Source organism: Vipera berus (genome assembly GCF_964194415.1).
Source record: "Vipera berus genome assembly, chromosome: 2".
NCBI classification, from domain to species: domain Eukaryota; kingdom Metazoa; phylum Chordata; class Lepidosauria; order Squamata; family Viperidae; genus Vipera; species Vipera berus.
The window spans coordinates 121,023,992-121,040,133 of record NC_138203.1 but is presented as its reverse complement, the minus strand read 5'-3'; the positions used below and the strand labels follow the sequence as shown (position 1 = coordinate 121,040,133).

Here is a 16,142-nt window from a genome sequence, read left to right as displayed (position 1 = left end):
ATAGTTTAAAAGACCTAATTTGGATGTTCTCTAAACCTTTCTGTGATGTGGACATCAGAGGCCCTTCACCAGCCACCGTGCCAATGACAGTGCACACATTAGGCCTTGCAGTTCCTATCCATATTCTTTCTTTTCAAAGTGAGAGTTGCTATGCTAGTCTTTCTTTGAATGTCAGGAAAAAGTATGTAAGTAGCCCTTTTGTTCAGCAGGAATAATAAGTCAATCCATTTCCTTCTTACAGTGTTTTTAATGCAAAGATATCAGAGAGATATGGTGCACTTACATGGCTTATTTTGAATTTATTAAAATCAAAATTTTAAAAATAGGAGGCTTCTTTTGTTTAATAGGGGATCACGTTAGTATTAAAAGGTTCTATTCAAAAATGTTGGGGGGGGGGAAAATTGCCTGTTTTCTGGGAAGCCTTTCCCAACTTTTAATTTCAGACTTGCTGTTTATTGGAATCGTGTGCAATGGTGTCATTGTATTTTTTTTCTAGCAAAAATCCATGTGGCAATAATTTCTTTTCCTTCCCTCATTATAACACATCAGATACAAGCAATTACAAGAAATCGGTTAAAGACAAGAAGTAATCAAACTAGCTGATTGGTCCCAATTGAGTGATGCCAGACAGAAGGTTGTTGGATGAGGGGGTGTGGCCTTAAATTTCTTGGCAATCACATTTTATTGGGATTAAGCATTTTTTATTAATAACTGGAGCATATGTGCTTACAAAATAGCTGGTTTTGCAGTCCAGTGTTTACATACATAGAACTACAAGGGTGGGCTGCACGTGTCCAAGAGTCCAATTTTTGCAATCCTCAACCTTTTTCAACCCCAGTTTCTGATCCCTATCCTTTTAAGATAGGATGCTGATAAAAGCTAGTGTTAAGTATCAAAATAGGGTTAACTTGAATAAATAACAAAAAAGAAACTGCCCCAAATCAGGAAGAACAAGGTAATTTATTTCAATAGTTTATACTCTACTCATAGGCCCGATAAGGCAGCTAACTGTGTGTGTGTGTGTGTGTGTGTGTGTGTGTGTGTATAAAAATCACTTCACCCACTGTCTCCTGAAAAAAATTCAGCCTGTCACAAAACACTAGCTGTCTATACCAAGCACATAAAATGAGGACCCCCAAAGTGCAAGAAGTGAAAGTAGAACTGAAGAAGCTTCTTGGATGAGAAGTGAAACGTCTTCAAGGACAAAACAAAGTCCAGTTGCTTTTTGGTAAAAGCACATTTGGGACAACCATGACCTGGATGACTGAGGATCTCCATAGACATAAAATAAGAGTCTTATAAACATTTTTAAGTTTATTTTTGAAACAACATCTTGAAGTTATTCCTTTTCACTTATGTCTTTTATTTTTGGTAAGGGAAGGTATGATGTTTCCTTCAAAATATTTTTCAGTTCAGAATGTTCTGCTTTTGTTTTGGTTTTTTTAGTGTTTCCGGGTCACCAGGGAATTACATTGCAATTCGTGAGCAAAGCAGAAAGTACAGTCCCCCCCCACAAAAAAAAAGATTTCTGTTTTGGGGTGGGGGGATATGAAAGATTTCACAAAAGATCCTTTTCTTTTGAGTCATCTTTGATGTGCTACAAGACAAAAATATTGTTATCTGTCTCTCAGCTGTTCCCAACAAAGTATTCTTAAACAGCTGGTTCAACTTAAAATCAAGCCAGTACCAGCACACTATTTTGGACAATCTGCTTTTGTTTTGTTTTCTTTGCTTTTATTCATACCTTAATTGTCTTTTTGAAACCTAGCCAAGGTCACCCCTAGTGCTAGGCATTGTCTGAACCACTACCCTCAGTCACTGAATCTGACCCTTAGCTTTACTCTGACTTTCTTTGTTTCCTTGTTTTGCAGGTCAGATGGGGAAAATTCAAGAACTGTCAGGTCAGTTGCATTTTTTAAAAGAAAACATTATTTTGCTGTCTTTATCCCTTTCTTATAAGTTCTTGAAATTAGCTTCTCTTTCCCCACTCTTCTCCTTTCCTCTCTGTTGCCTGCATTCTTTTTAGAGCCTGTGTGATATTGGTATCTTCCTTGGATAAATCTGAGTTTAGGACTTTTTTGTTGTGGGTTTTAAATGGGAAAGGGAAATTTAGTTGGGGTAGGAGATGAAAATAAATGTGTTTTGGTTAAATTCAATTCCTATAGTCTCAGAATGTAAATATTTTACCTACTGGATAAAGTTGCTCATCAACTTGATAATTAGTATATATACATTTTGTGTGCCTTCAAGTCAGTGTTTACTCCTGGCAACTGCCTAAGCAAGTTCCTATGGTTATTTATTAGTTGGTTATACAAATTCATCAAGTACTTGCTCCATGCTATACACTGGAAACGTAATTAAATATGGTTTTGCCAAAAGGCTTAGGTTTTGAAAGAAACATTATGGCTACCTTCATATGATAGATGTTAAGCATGGTTTTTTCAGTGACCCCAGTTTTTTAGGCTCATGTTACATTGAACCATAAACTAATCCTATGTGGCATATTTGCCTATCACATTAAAATGTGGTGGACTAGTTTATGGTTCAGGGTGTCGTGCAAACATAGCCATGCATGGAAAAGAAAGGAGGAGTGGAGTAGTGAAAATAAAAGACAAGGAGGACCAGGCCAAGATTGGTGGATATTTCTGTTAATATGCTAGCTGACTGCAATACTATGAGTCACCATGGGAAACAGTAACTGTATATTACAGCTTGCTGGATGCTTGACATTGACCTGTTTCTGCAGGGTCAAGTAAGCAACTAACGCAGAAAAATTGAGGAGAACATGGTACATGTCAGGAATTTGTGATCCTTAAATGTGACTTCTCCATGTTGCAGGTCTGGTTAACACTTGAATGGGCACCTAATATAAATACCAGGCTGAAGGCTAGATTGTGAACACATCAGTAACATATCTAGAAGAAGGCAATGACAAGCCACTTGCCTACTGCTGTCAAACACACTTTATAGATATGTCCATATCAGACATCAGGAATTAAGCACAATTCCAAGAAGTTGTTATTAACCCTCCTCCCTACAACACACACACAAGGCTTACCTATATTTTCCATAGTCGTCATCTTTATACCAGAATAAACCCAACCCAGATACATATCAACTGGATTTTGAACTTAAATTGGTGGCCAGCAAAAATGGTGCAGCAGAGCTGGACCAGATGGCACAATCTGGGGTTTGCTTTGTGCAATACAATCCAGTCCAAGGTGACAGGAAGAGTGGATCAAACAGAAAGCAAGGGAGAGGGACATGAATTGTCTCTTTGAGCCCCTTTTGCTACCCACTGGCAAGGTCTGCTTTCACATTACACAAAATGAGGTGGCAGTCTTGAGTTTCATGTCAAGGCAACAGATTATTTCTTATTTCATTTATTAGTGGGACATTTTTTACAGCCATGAACAGAAAGGCAATAAAGGTATTTTCAGTCCTAGAGTAAAAGAGTAGAATAACATAGCATATTCCCATTTAGAAGTGACTACCTTTCGGTTCATTTCTAGCCTGTTCTTTTTCCATGGAAGGTAATGCTGCAATATACAGAAATTCCCACACATTTATGCCTCACAACAGTTGCATACACTAGATTACACTGACAGGTAGATACAAGCCCACCCAGTGAACCTACTTGTATGTGGCTGAATTTGGAACTGAATCCACGTCAAGTCTATTCATTTAGTGAATTCATTTAATGAATGCTTTTCACAGCATGGGATCTTCTGCTCCAGATGTGGTGATCTTCAAGGCCCATTGTCCTCACTCACTTCAGACATTGGCAGAGCTCAGTGAGAATGATGGATGTTGCAATCTAACTGCTCGAAAGGGAGGCTGCTACTTTAGATTTGCTTATTAGCTTGGTTTTAGTCACTACGACAGCCATAATTAATTGAAAAATGCACCAATCAAGTTTCATTGTGTTTGGGATTGCTTCTTTGCTTAAATCTATACTAGAATGTGGCACGATCTCACAAAGAGCAGGACTGTTGGCTGTGACTAACAAGTACTGTAACCTAAGATAATGAGGGAGGCTAGAAAGATAGCAAAACATGAAGAATTGGTTTGCCATGGTATTCAGCAACGTGTTTTTAACTTCTCCCCATTGTTTGCATTTTTAACAATGCAGAATTCTTTTGTATAAAGAATTTGGGTAACATTATCCCTGTGGCTTTCAGGTTATGTCTGTATTTTCCCAGCTGTGGTTTCATTTCATAAGAGCTCCTTTGTTGACTAGTGCTGACGAAAGGGAATAGTCCTTTGGGATAGTGTGTGCATCTCTGTATGTTACAACTGGAGCTTTGCATGGTACCCTTCAGTGTTGATAATTTTAGTTGCTGGATGATGAGTTGCTTACATTAGTTAGAAGTGATCTTCTGAAATAGGCTTTTTCACTTTGCTGTTGACATAGTCATATATATAACCACAATTCTGTGATTTCACTCATATTTGGGTGTAGAGGACCCTTTTTCTGAATGTGTGAAATTTCCAAGCACCTTGATTAATAAGGATTCAGAGTGTTTGAATAACCTATTATTGTAAGGAATTGGAGACAGGAGGACAGATCAGACGTCCCCAGGAAGCCATGAGAATTAAAATTGGCATGAGACTGATACAAATTGGTTCTGTTCTGATAACAAACCTAATGAGATCATTTACAAACCTAATGGGGCCATTCACACAGCATGTATTCTTTAATTCATATTAAATCTATAGCTTAGAGCAGTGTTTCTCAACCTTGACAACTTGGAAATGGGTGGACCTCAATTCCCAGAATTCCCCGGTTTAGAAACTTTTGTAAATCCAGCTATGTGGGTTAGTTCATGGTACAATGCATTGCACCAAAAAATGGGTGAATGCAGGTTAAGTGTGTTGCATGTATGCAGCCCTTTTGTGTTCAGCCAGGGCTTTTCAAAAGGGTTGAATAGTTGTGTTTAAGAAAAGGTAACAGTGGTCCTGCTCCTGCTGAGCTAGTGATACATTTTTCCTAGCTCATCTGGAATGATGACATATTCTCTTATTCCAGATGGAAGCTTTTCCCTGTGACAGGTGTGCTGATTGTGTGTACTTACACTTGTAATGCAACACAGACTCTCTTCGCTGATCGCAACTTGTCTAAATGTACTAAGAGGATTTTTGCTGATGGCATAAAAATTGTGGCATCCAGCTCTTTTCTCTTTCACACTCTGAAGGCCGTTCAGTGATATCCTTTCTTCTAGGGCCTTACCTAAAGCATTTCAGTTTTTGAGCTGAAGCAACCCAAAGGGTGCTCACCTTACTTATTAATATCCAGCAGAACTGATGGAAAAATTCTGCACAAGCGTCAGTTGTAGGCATCCGTAAAGACTTAACAGAGAAAAATAACAACACGTGCATCATAATGTCATGGCACAAATGAAGCACGTTACGTACTTGTGTTAGACATCATTATGCAAATACGCACTGGTCGTTTGTGCAGTGATCTTATGCATCTGGGGTTGTTTTGATGTCACTGTGTCTTGTTGCAGATGCAGTTGGCCCAGCTGTACTTCCTTTTGAATAAGGTAGCCTTCTCCCATTGGAATTCAGATCAGGGAGATTAGAGTTTGAAGGTCCAAATCTGGAAGGTTCCGAATAAGGGAATGTTGCAATACGGCAGGTGCACAAGAAATTTATTTATGTATTACTGATCTTTCTATGCCACTAAATTCCAAAGGGCTCTGAGCAACACAGAATTCTCAGTGGATTGTTCATGAATTCTTCATTTTTTTCATTGTAAAACATATCTATTTTAGGACAACTGCTCTTACAGTCAGGAGTGGGACTGAGAGAGATGTCATGGTAATATTATGCTCAGTAATCACTGAGCTAGGTTGCACTGTGGATTTGCAGAATCTGTAATTTTTTCTTTTCCAGACATAGAATTTGAAAATGAAAGCTCTTTTGGATTTTTTTTTAATTTATAATGGTGTCTCTTTTTCAGCAGATAAATGTGCTAAAATATAATATCTGTGTTCATCCAAACCAGAGATTTGTAAAAATTTAATTTAGAGGGTATCTGGAAGATCACTCAGTGAAGTCAAGTCAAGCTATGTTTTAAATACTTCCAATGAAAGAAAAGTACCATGATTAGGAAGTTTTCTTCTGACTCCTTTTGTAACACAGCGCTCTGCAGAAGTTCCTAGCTAAAAAGTCTAGGATTGAAATGCTAAAACTTTCAGTCCCCACCTGTTGGGAGAGTACTAGGTTGGGGAAGTCTGCTTTGCCGTATCAATCTCTTGATTCAAACCGTGTCTTTTGGAGAACATAGAACAAATCTGCTCCCTCTTCTGCATGGCAGATGGTTGCCCTATCCAGTTTCTCTTTTCAAGCTAAATGTATCCAAGTTTTTAATAAGACTGGGTTTTCAGACCTTAGAAGAGATGGTTCTCAAACATTTTGGACCATTGGGCTCATTAGGAATTTGGAGGGCATCTTATGGGAAGCTCACACATGGTTCAGAGGCTTTCAGGGTATGATTATGACCATTCACAAAACATCCCTATACAGGTAGTCCTTGATATATGATCACAATTAGGACCAGAATTTCTATTGCTAAGCAAGGTGGTTGTTAAGTAAGCCACAACTGATTTTACAACCCCTTTTTTGCCACAGCTGTTAAGCAAATTGCTGCAGCTGTTAAGTGAATCTTGCTATCGTTAAGCAAATCTTCATTCACCCATTGACTTTGGTGGAGGCCAGCTGAGAAAGTCACAAATGATGATCACATGATTCTCGGACACTGCATCATAAATACAGGCTGGTTGCCAACCACCCAAATGACCACGAGGACACTGTGATGCTCCTAAGTGCCAGGACTATGACTTTTTCAGTGTTATAATTTCAAAGGGTTGCTAAATGAATTGTGTACCGGCCACCTTCTATTTTATTTTCTAAGAATACATTCAAATTCTTAGTTATATTGATCATCAGGCTATTCCACATAGCATAAAAATAGACAGGTTATACACTGTATAAAAGTAGAAGAACTCCCCATCCAAAAAGGGATGTAGAAATCATAAAATGCTGTATATCAGGGGTGTCAAACTCAATTTCATTGAGGGCCGCATCAGCATTGCGGTTGCCCTCAGGGGGCCGGGTGGGCGTGGCCTACTGGGTGGGCGTGGCTAGAGTGCGTATGGTCTACTGGGTGGGCATGGCCAGCTCTACATCGTTTGCATCAAGGGTGCCTATGGGGGCCTGGGCAGGAGTGGGACAGATCTGGGGGTCTCTGGCAGGAGGAGGGTCTCTGGGCCAGGGCCAAGGCAGTGGGGGCCGTTCCCTCACTGTTTCCAGGATGGCTTTGCGGGCCGCATGAAACCACTTCGCGGGCCGGATCTGGCCCCCGGGCCTTGTGTTTGACATGTCTGCTGTATATGAAGGCAAGACGTCTGTATTTCCCTACTCTGACAACTTCAGAGAAGGTGGACTACATATATACAATGGTACCTCCGTACTCAACTGCTTTGAAACTCATTAAATTTGGTACTCAACTCATTTTGAGATGAAAATTTTGTCCCAGTACTCATTATTTGTTTGGTGCTGGATGCTCAATGTCAGTGTCAGTTGCCTTGTGATTAATACATTATTCCTTATGGGGAAAATTTGGTACTCATTGTTTTTAGTATTCGTTTCACCTCCCAGAAGCAATTAATGAGTGCCGAGGTATCACTGTATTCTGAAAGCCTTTGAATTTTTAGTGGGTCACACTGAAATATTGTCAGAGATGCAGGTTATGCTTGAAATTGTTGCTGTTTGCTCATCCTGCCATGGCAGCAGAGTATGATCAAGTTGAGACATTATTTCACCTCTTCTGAAAAAGGTCGGGCATTACTGTATATTAAAGTATTTGCAAAGAAACAGAGTGTTGTCCACAACATGATCTGCTGCTTTTCATTACCCAGTTTCCTAATTTTTTCTGTAGCTGTTTTAGATAGAATCTGTACGCTGCACTTTTTTTTCTAGATGTCACCATATTATAATATCTAAGACAACATATGAAGGATGCAAAAATCTTCTAAATGATCATCAGAGGGCAGCAAATCGTTAGGAGTTTCTGCATTCCTTGCTGCCACCTGGTGGATGGCTGTAGTTTTGCAACCTACATGTGGTAGCATTTCATGATCAGAATCAGGTCTGGCATTGGCTTTTGCAACCTTGATATTTGCTACCTTGCATGCTACCACTTGGGAATGGGGTGGAAGTGAAAACTTAGCATGAGATAACTGTTTATTGTAAAGAAAAGAGTCTCCATTTTTCTCATCTTGAGAACCATATCGTACATGTGAAAGGCTGCACTTTAAAAAAGGATGAAGGCCAGGCTTATTTGTGAAGTGGGCTACAGGAGTTGAGAGAGGTGAGTGACTCCTTTAAAATATCTGGAATCTCCCAAATGTTAAAAAATAAATAAACCCCAAAACCCAGGGGCAATATTCTTGGATTTATGCAAGTCAAGGAAATTTGTGTGTCCCTACAAGGAATGCTAGTGATTCACACTTTTTGCACCTCATTCAGAGGCTGAAAGAGAAGCGAGTCTGGGGAGAAGCAGACGTTGCCATCCTTTCCACATTGGACTTCCAGGAAGTGAAATGATTTGCTGAAGAGCCCTGTCTCCAGTTTGGGAATCATTTCTCTAGCATGGTTTCCACTAACCCTGCCTTCAGCCAAAAGCTGAGGGGACACTTTGATCCTCTCTTTGAGGATTTGCAATTGGAGAAGCAAACAGCTACCATATTTCCTCTTCCAACCGTCAGTGAATCAGTGCCAGCTACTGGAGTTGCTAGGCAGGGCTCAGTCTTTCTGAGGAAACAAAAAGTCCTGTCTAAATTTGGTGATGGATGGGACTTCACCATCCTGCAGCAACAGTTGAAGCCCAAGGGAGTGTCATTCTACTTCATCTTGCTCTATAAACATTTTGCTAATTACAAGCCACATTTTATCCTCCTACTTTGGCTTCCATTATTGCTCATGTTGCATCCATTTTTCTGGCTGTTTATGGGTACTACAGATCTGACAGTTTCTAAAGAAAGAAGAAGAAGCCATGAGGAAGTGGAATACGATAGTATTCCTGTTCAGGATCCTGCACAGATCCCGTCATCTAGACTTACGGATATGGCATTTCCAGAATACAGACTTATATCATAGGTTACAACTTTCTGTTTCCTGTTTGGCCAGGTTTAACTGAAGCTACAATCAGCTGCCTAAGGCAGTTGCCTGATCCTTGCTTCATAGCAGGCCGGCTTTCACATATTTCACGTGTTATGGCAAAACAAGAACCTTCCTTACTAATAAAAACATTGGAGCAGAAATGTGATGCTTTGGGGCAAGGTGATTACATCATGGCAGTAATAGGGTACAGAAGCATGATGAGTACTCAAGAGGAGCGTGATCAAGTTTGTCTAGCTTATGTTCTTTCTGATGAGACTGCTAGAAAAACAGAGATAGCATTTTGTGCCACAATGGTGTGTAGTGGGAACATTGCTGTATAATGTGAGTTTACTGCAGCATAAGCATCTCTTGATTCATGGTGCCTCAAGGTCAAAGACCAGTATCCTGAATTAGGGAAAAAGGAGTCAGTCTGCCTTGAATGTTTCTGCATCAGTATTCAGCAAACACCAGCAGCAAAGGTTACAATGCTTGTCCTTACTGGTTTCAGGTCTCACAGAGATGGACAAGATCAAGGAAGCAAGAATTACACTGACTAGAGAAAAGCACTTTAAATGCTAGTATTAGGTGTAAATATTGGAAACTACAAGAGAAATTTCCAAGACTCATCTAATGGTGAGTTTGTTAAGGTGGAGTTTCTTGGAATGTTTTTAAAAAGCTTTTCTGGCCATATGGATGAAATAGCAATAGCACTAGCAATAGCGCTTATTGCTTATATACTGCTCCACAGTGCTTTATAGCAGCAGTCCCCAAGCTTTCTGGATTGGCGGCCGGGGGGGAGGGAATAGTTCCTTGTGAGTGATAGGCGGGTGTGCACAAGCTTGCACAGCTCTATTTGTGGGAGCAAAGGAAGCTTTGCACATAAGCGCAAGTGGCCACCACTCACACAAGGGAACCTTTGTGCGTGAGCACAAGACAGCCGCCGCTTGTGCAAGGGGAGCTTGCAAGTGTCAGTTGCCACTGCTCACGTGAGGGGAGCTTTGTGCACACACACACGCTGGTCTGCTGCCAGTTCTGAAGAGGCCGCAGCCCGAGAGTTAGGGACCCCTGCTTTACAGCACTTTATGAGCGATTTACAGAGTCATCCTATTGCCCCCAACAGTCTGGGTCCTCATTTTACCAACCTCAGAAGGATGGAAAGCTGAGTCAACCTTGAGCTGGTCAGGATCGAACTCTGTCCTGGCAGTGGACAGAGTTAGCCTGCAATACTGCATTCTAACCACTGTGCCACCATGGCTCTTAAATATGCTATCAACAGACTGCGCTCCTGTTTCTTGATTGTTCATGTCAAGCTCTCCTTCAGTTCAACTCTCCATCTTCCTATAATCTCTCACAACTGGGAACCATGTCAAAGATGTGGGCTCACCGAGAGAGTTTAAGGAGTTTAGTAGGCTGTAGCCCTTCAGGAGCAAATAGCAGTCTCTGGATGGTTGGATCAGAGTTTGTATTTTACAAGGGTGTTGGCCTGCAAAACCTGATATCTGATTTGTTTCCCATTGTTGCCAAGTATTCACAAACATCTTAAAATGCAGGAAATTTGGATTAAGCACCAGGGAACCAAGAAGCAGTGAGCAGCATATTCTCAGAGCAGGACCCTGTATGAGTGAAGGATGGTTGACTTCTCTAGGCTTGCAAAAATCTGAAGCCAGTCCTGCTAGTGAAGCAAGAAGGAGAGGTGAAATTTATAATCGGACCCAATGTGTGATTGAGCCATCTCTTCTCAATTTTGTTGTGCAACATCTTTTTCCCCCTCAGCAAGCACTGTCCTCCTGTCTTCAATGCCACTTTATGTGCAGAGAGAGAGAAATAGTGACAACTCCCCCGTTTACATAACATTCCTGTGATGTCAGGTGGAGGAGGGGAGAGAGCTCTTTGCAGTCCCTCCCCATCATCGTCCCATCCCATCTGGTGCTACAAATGCGGAGTCCCAAAGTACCGCCTTCATATGTTGGAGCTGAGCTGGGAGCCAAACCTAGAGATGCTGAGGAGAGAGAGAGAGAGAGGTAGGTCCCTGTCACAGGTTAGGGAGCCCCCCCTCCCACACACAAAGGCTGCATATGCCCTCCCCGGACTATTGTTCCCAACTCTGGGAGCCACAAGGTTGGAATCAAGAGAGAACTGGGAGCCAAGACTCCAGGTCACACCCTCAGTGGAGTGCGTGGCTGGGGTTGCCAAGTGAGTGCTTGGGCAGGCCAGCAACAAGGCTAATGTAGTGGCAGGTTGCTAGAAATTTGCTGGGATGGATGAGGGGGTGCAGAGAGATGACAGTTTGGAGGAGGGGGAGTGACAATGTACAGGACTGCTGCCAGGAAACATTGGCATGGCAACAGAAACATACACAGCAGCCGCTTTCCAACAGCTGTTTCCATGGCAAGCACCACGTTTCTTGCTTAGGTAGCAAAGACCAACCACCTCAATCCGTGTGGGCAGCCGCTTGGATCGGGGCACCGGCAGCTCAGTGTCGAAATGCAGCTGCTCCTGGCAAGTAAAGCAGCACCGTTGCACGAGGCAGCCTAGGAGATCATAAGTACGCCTGCCCTTATGGACAAAAGACTGGATTAGATAATATCCCTGCAATATTTCAGAGGAAGGAACTGCAAAACTCTTAAATGAACTGCTTGAATAAAAGACAGATTGATTCATTCTCCCTCGTTTGCCGGCTCCTTTTGTTCAATTCAGGACCAGCAGGCTTAGCATGGTAGTGGAAAGCCTTGCAATGCTGAGACTTCTGAGGAACAGCTGACCTTTGACCTGCTTATTGCTATCTATTTCTTGGCCTCACTACCACCGTGATTCTCTGCACAATATCAAAGGGCTTTGATCTGACCCCTTCCCAGCTTGTTTGTGTCTCTTCCTACCCCCAGTCTTTAGTGACACCTCCTTGGTTGGCTCCATAAATAAGGAGGCGAGATTAAATCAGGTACCTGCATTGAGGCCAATTAGCTGTGATTGCGGGTTGCCAGCTGCCTAGCAGGGCAGCAAAAGAATCCATGCTGAGGTTTGAAAGGCCACGGATCACCCAGCAGCACAAGGCTGCTAGGGCAACGAATGCTCCCTGCTGCTTGTCTCCTGTGCTCCACTTTCTTGTGTTAGGAAAGTTGTCTCTTCCCAACTCTTGCCTATCTGGCCATGCATCAAAAGCCACCGGAGCAGGACAGGCTCCTCAGAGGAATAGGTGGCAAGCAGAGGTCTTCAAGGGAGCTGAGGCATCTTATCCATGGAGACTCCGCTTAAGGGAGTCTTCTAGGGAAAGGTCTGGACAGCTGGGGTTTGGTTGGAAGGCCATTGACCCACATTAAACACAAGCTAATAAGGTTATCATCACCAAACAGGCATAAACAAAATTCCCAATGCCAGAGGTACAGATTCAAGGCATTGTAATGAAACAATGCAGTGGGGAGTTAACGTAAGCACGGGGAAGGCACACAGATCCCTCTCTCACATTGCGGAAGCACTTTATGCCTTCTTTGCAGGATGGGTTGAAGTGTCAGACTAAATGAAGGACAGTGTGAATGGAGAGCTAGGCTAAGGTCCATTTCCACAGGTTACTCCAAAGGAGGTAGATGTGGGGATAGAATGGAACTGGAGAATTGGAAGAAGTTAGAAAAATCAAGGAATGCTGACCAGAAATAGACAGGAATCCTTTTTGAGCTGAAGCCTTGTTTTCACTGTAGATTCATCTACACTTCCCCATTGATGGACTTCCCTGCCTTCTTGAGAGGAGAGAAACACATTGTTTTTAAAACTGTTATCATACCCTAGCCTAGCAAAGAGGTCAGTAGTGTTGTGGCTTCTCTTCTCTTCCCTTCTCTTCTCTTCTCTTCTCTTCTCTTCTCTTCTCTTCTCTTCTCTTCTCTTCTCTTCTCTTCTCTTCTCTTCTCTTCTCTTCTCTTCTCTCCTCTCCTCTCCTCTCCCCTCCCCTCCCCTCCCCTCCCCTCCCCTTCTCTGGAGTACCATTTTAAGATTGTAACTAGAGATATCACATAACGAAGAGATAGAAATATTCCTTGCATATCAAGTACTATTTTCTATGTGGAGGAACTTTAGTTTTTTCATGTAGGAACATAGCTTTAACACGAATCTCAAAGCCCTGTACCATGTTGAAAGGAAGCCAGTGCTGGAGAAGATAAGAGTAAACAAAAGAGAAATGCACACAGTCCTGGGCAATGGCCACTTTCTCCACCTTCTCAACTTAGGATGGTCAACTCCCACTGAAACCAATCCTAGAGATCTTTGCCTCCACCCCATATATATGTAACAGTTCTCAGCCTGATAAAGATTCAGGAGACAGTCATATAAACAACCAGCTGCAAGTTCCTCTGTTATCAGTCAAGAAAAACATAGAGATCTCCACCCTGATGGATTCGCGTGTGTGTGTGTGTGTGTGTGTGTGTGTGTGTGTGTGTGTGTGTGTGTGTGAAAAGGGTGAGTGGAGGGCCTTTAAGGCATTAACCGACCCCAAGATTGCATGCTGGAGAATATTCCAAAGAGCAAGTGCAACCCCGCCAGTTGAAATTCTTTGACTAGTAGGATGCACAATATGCACTCCTTGCCTGACCAGGTGGGATGAGTCAATGTAATGGGGAGAAGACTGTTCCACAAGTAGCCTGGCTCCATGCCATATAGGACTTTAAAGGTCATAACTAAAACCTTGAATTGGACCTGGCACTCAATATAGTTTGCACAGCAGCTCTGTATTTTCATTGTCTAAAATTGGTCATGTGAGTGCATTCTGTACCAGCTGAAGATTCTGGATACTTTTCAAGGGTAGCCCCATGGAGAGTACATTGCAGGCGTCCAGACAGAAGATGACCAGGACATGAATGAGCAAGTGAAAGGCCTCCCTACCCAGGAAGGGGCATAAGTGTTACACAACACTAAGTTGAGCAAAGGCCCCCCTAATCACAACTGCCACCTGTTCCTTAAGCAGAACTTGTGAGTCCAGAAGGACCCTCAAATTATGCACTGGGTCTGTCTGGGACAGTGCATCCTCATTCAGAACCAAAGATGATGAACTCCCAGATGCAGAGGGGCCCCTCCACCCACAGCCATTCTGTCTTACCAGGGTTCAGCTGAAGCTTGTTTCCCATTCAGACCTTCACAGTCTCCAGGAACCGCGAGAGAATGTCCACAGCATCACTTACTTCACCTGGAATGGAGATGTATAAATCGGTGGAATCAGCACATTGATGATATTTCATCTCATGATGACGGATGATCTCATCCAGCAGTTTCATATAGCTGTTAAAAAGAACTGGAGAGAGCATCAAGTCCTGCAGTACCCCACAAAATAAGGGTTGTGGGTTGGATCTCTCTCCCCCCATCAACACCTATTGGGACTAGTCTTGGAGGAAGGAGGTGAACCAGCCCAAACTATGCCCCCCACCCCCAACTCCCTAAGTTGGCCCAAAGGATACCCTGGTCGATGGTATTGAAAGCTGTCAAGAAGGGCAAGGATGGATGCACTGCCTCCAACTAACTTCCTCCAGAGACCATCCATCAATGCTATTTGTGTCCCATATCCGGGCCTGAAACGACTGAAAGGGGTCCAAATAATCTTCCTCCAATTTTGAGGATGCAGTCTCCTTGTTAGTATACTATAATACGTTACAAATGAATTACAGTCTTCTATGTTAGTAAGGATGAAGATTATTAGTGATAATGAAGTATTGAATAAAAGAATCAATAAAATCTGAATTGAACAAAATCATTTAGCAGTTTAAAGAAATGTTGCCATCAAAGTGGGTACTTGTAGTAAATACTGTAATCTTCCTGCAGGTTTTTGGATCCAGCTCCCAAAATTTTCTGGTCTCTAGAATTTTTTATCAGTTTGAAAATAAGCAGTGTTTAGGTGAATGGCATGTATATGTGTTCTGCACTATTCATTACAATATTTGGGAATTACTCATGAACTGTATACTTGTGTATACACTATAGAAAGAATATGTGCACCTCCCCTCCAAATTATTATGTGTGTGTGCGCACACACACACACACACAAATTATTACGCTGCCATCAGTCTCATTCAGTTATGTCAATGGTGAGGGATGTTAGCTGGGGAATTCTGGGAGTGAAGTCCATAGAGCTTAAAGCTATCAAGGTTGAGAAACACTGCTGTGGAGGGTCACAGGCCCATATGTATGCCATACTGTTTTAGTGGGGGGAAAAATTGGAGGCATAAAGATCAGTTTATTTGCTTTGGACAGCAGAAGGCTGGGAAATGGGTAAGACCACAATGAGCAGAGGTGGTTCTTGGAGGAATTCGAGTTTTTCACTTTTTTACTGTGATCTACTTGCAGTCTTGCAATATCATTTTTATCTCTTCCCACTTAAAATGTCAGGAAACCGTTGTTGGTTTTCACAGCAATCACGGCAAAAAGAGTTGATGTAGGGTTTCAGAAAGGAACTTGAGAGCAGCAGTCTACCCAGCTGTCTCAGAGTCCTTCCAGGCAGGTCAGAGAAGCTGAATCAGGCAAACTGCCTCTAGAGCAGAGGCCTCCAACCTATTGGGCACCAGAGACCGGTTCTGTGGGGAGAGGTTTTTCCGTGGACCAGAGGGGGCGTGGTTTTGTGTGCTGCCTGCATCCCACGGATGGGGCTTTGCTTGTCTGTGCAGACCAGTTGCTGGCATGCAGTGGGCCAGTACCGGTCCACGGACCGGGGGTTGGGGACCCCTGCTGTAGAGGATCTCAATATGTATCAATAATTCAAATCGCCTAGTTTAAGGGAATGAGTATTACCCCTACTCACAAAGCTGTTCTAATAAGGAACAAAGTATGTTCTCTTCAGAGGAGACTTTTCAGAAAGTGGATTAAGTGGGATAAGATGGGAAGGTTCCTAGGACGGGGAGCAAATATGCTGGGGAAATGCAGACAAGGGTGGGAAATACATTTTTAAAAGCCCTTGTTTCTATGGTGACGAGAGACTGGTGCCCTCCAAAGTCAGCATGGTTTCT

The 16,142-nt window shown here is 42.5% G+C and overlaps 1 protein-coding gene across 3 annotated transcripts in view; it reads left to right on the top strand.

Annotated features, from left to right (window-relative positions):
• The window catches only part of IQSEC2 (IQ motif and Sec7 domain ArfGEF 2), a 150,687-nt gene that overhangs the window by 23,113 nt on the left and 111,432 nt on the right, over window positions 1-16,142 (top strand). For all 3 annotated transcript variants that reach the window (XM_081320353.1, XM_081320350.1, XM_081320352.1), the window contains exon 2: window positions 1,872-1,901. In XM_081320353.1, coding sequence (XP_081176479.1) covers window positions 1,872-1,901 — 30 coding nt within the window. The remainder of the gene's footprint in view (window positions 1-1,871; window positions 1,902-16,142) is intronic.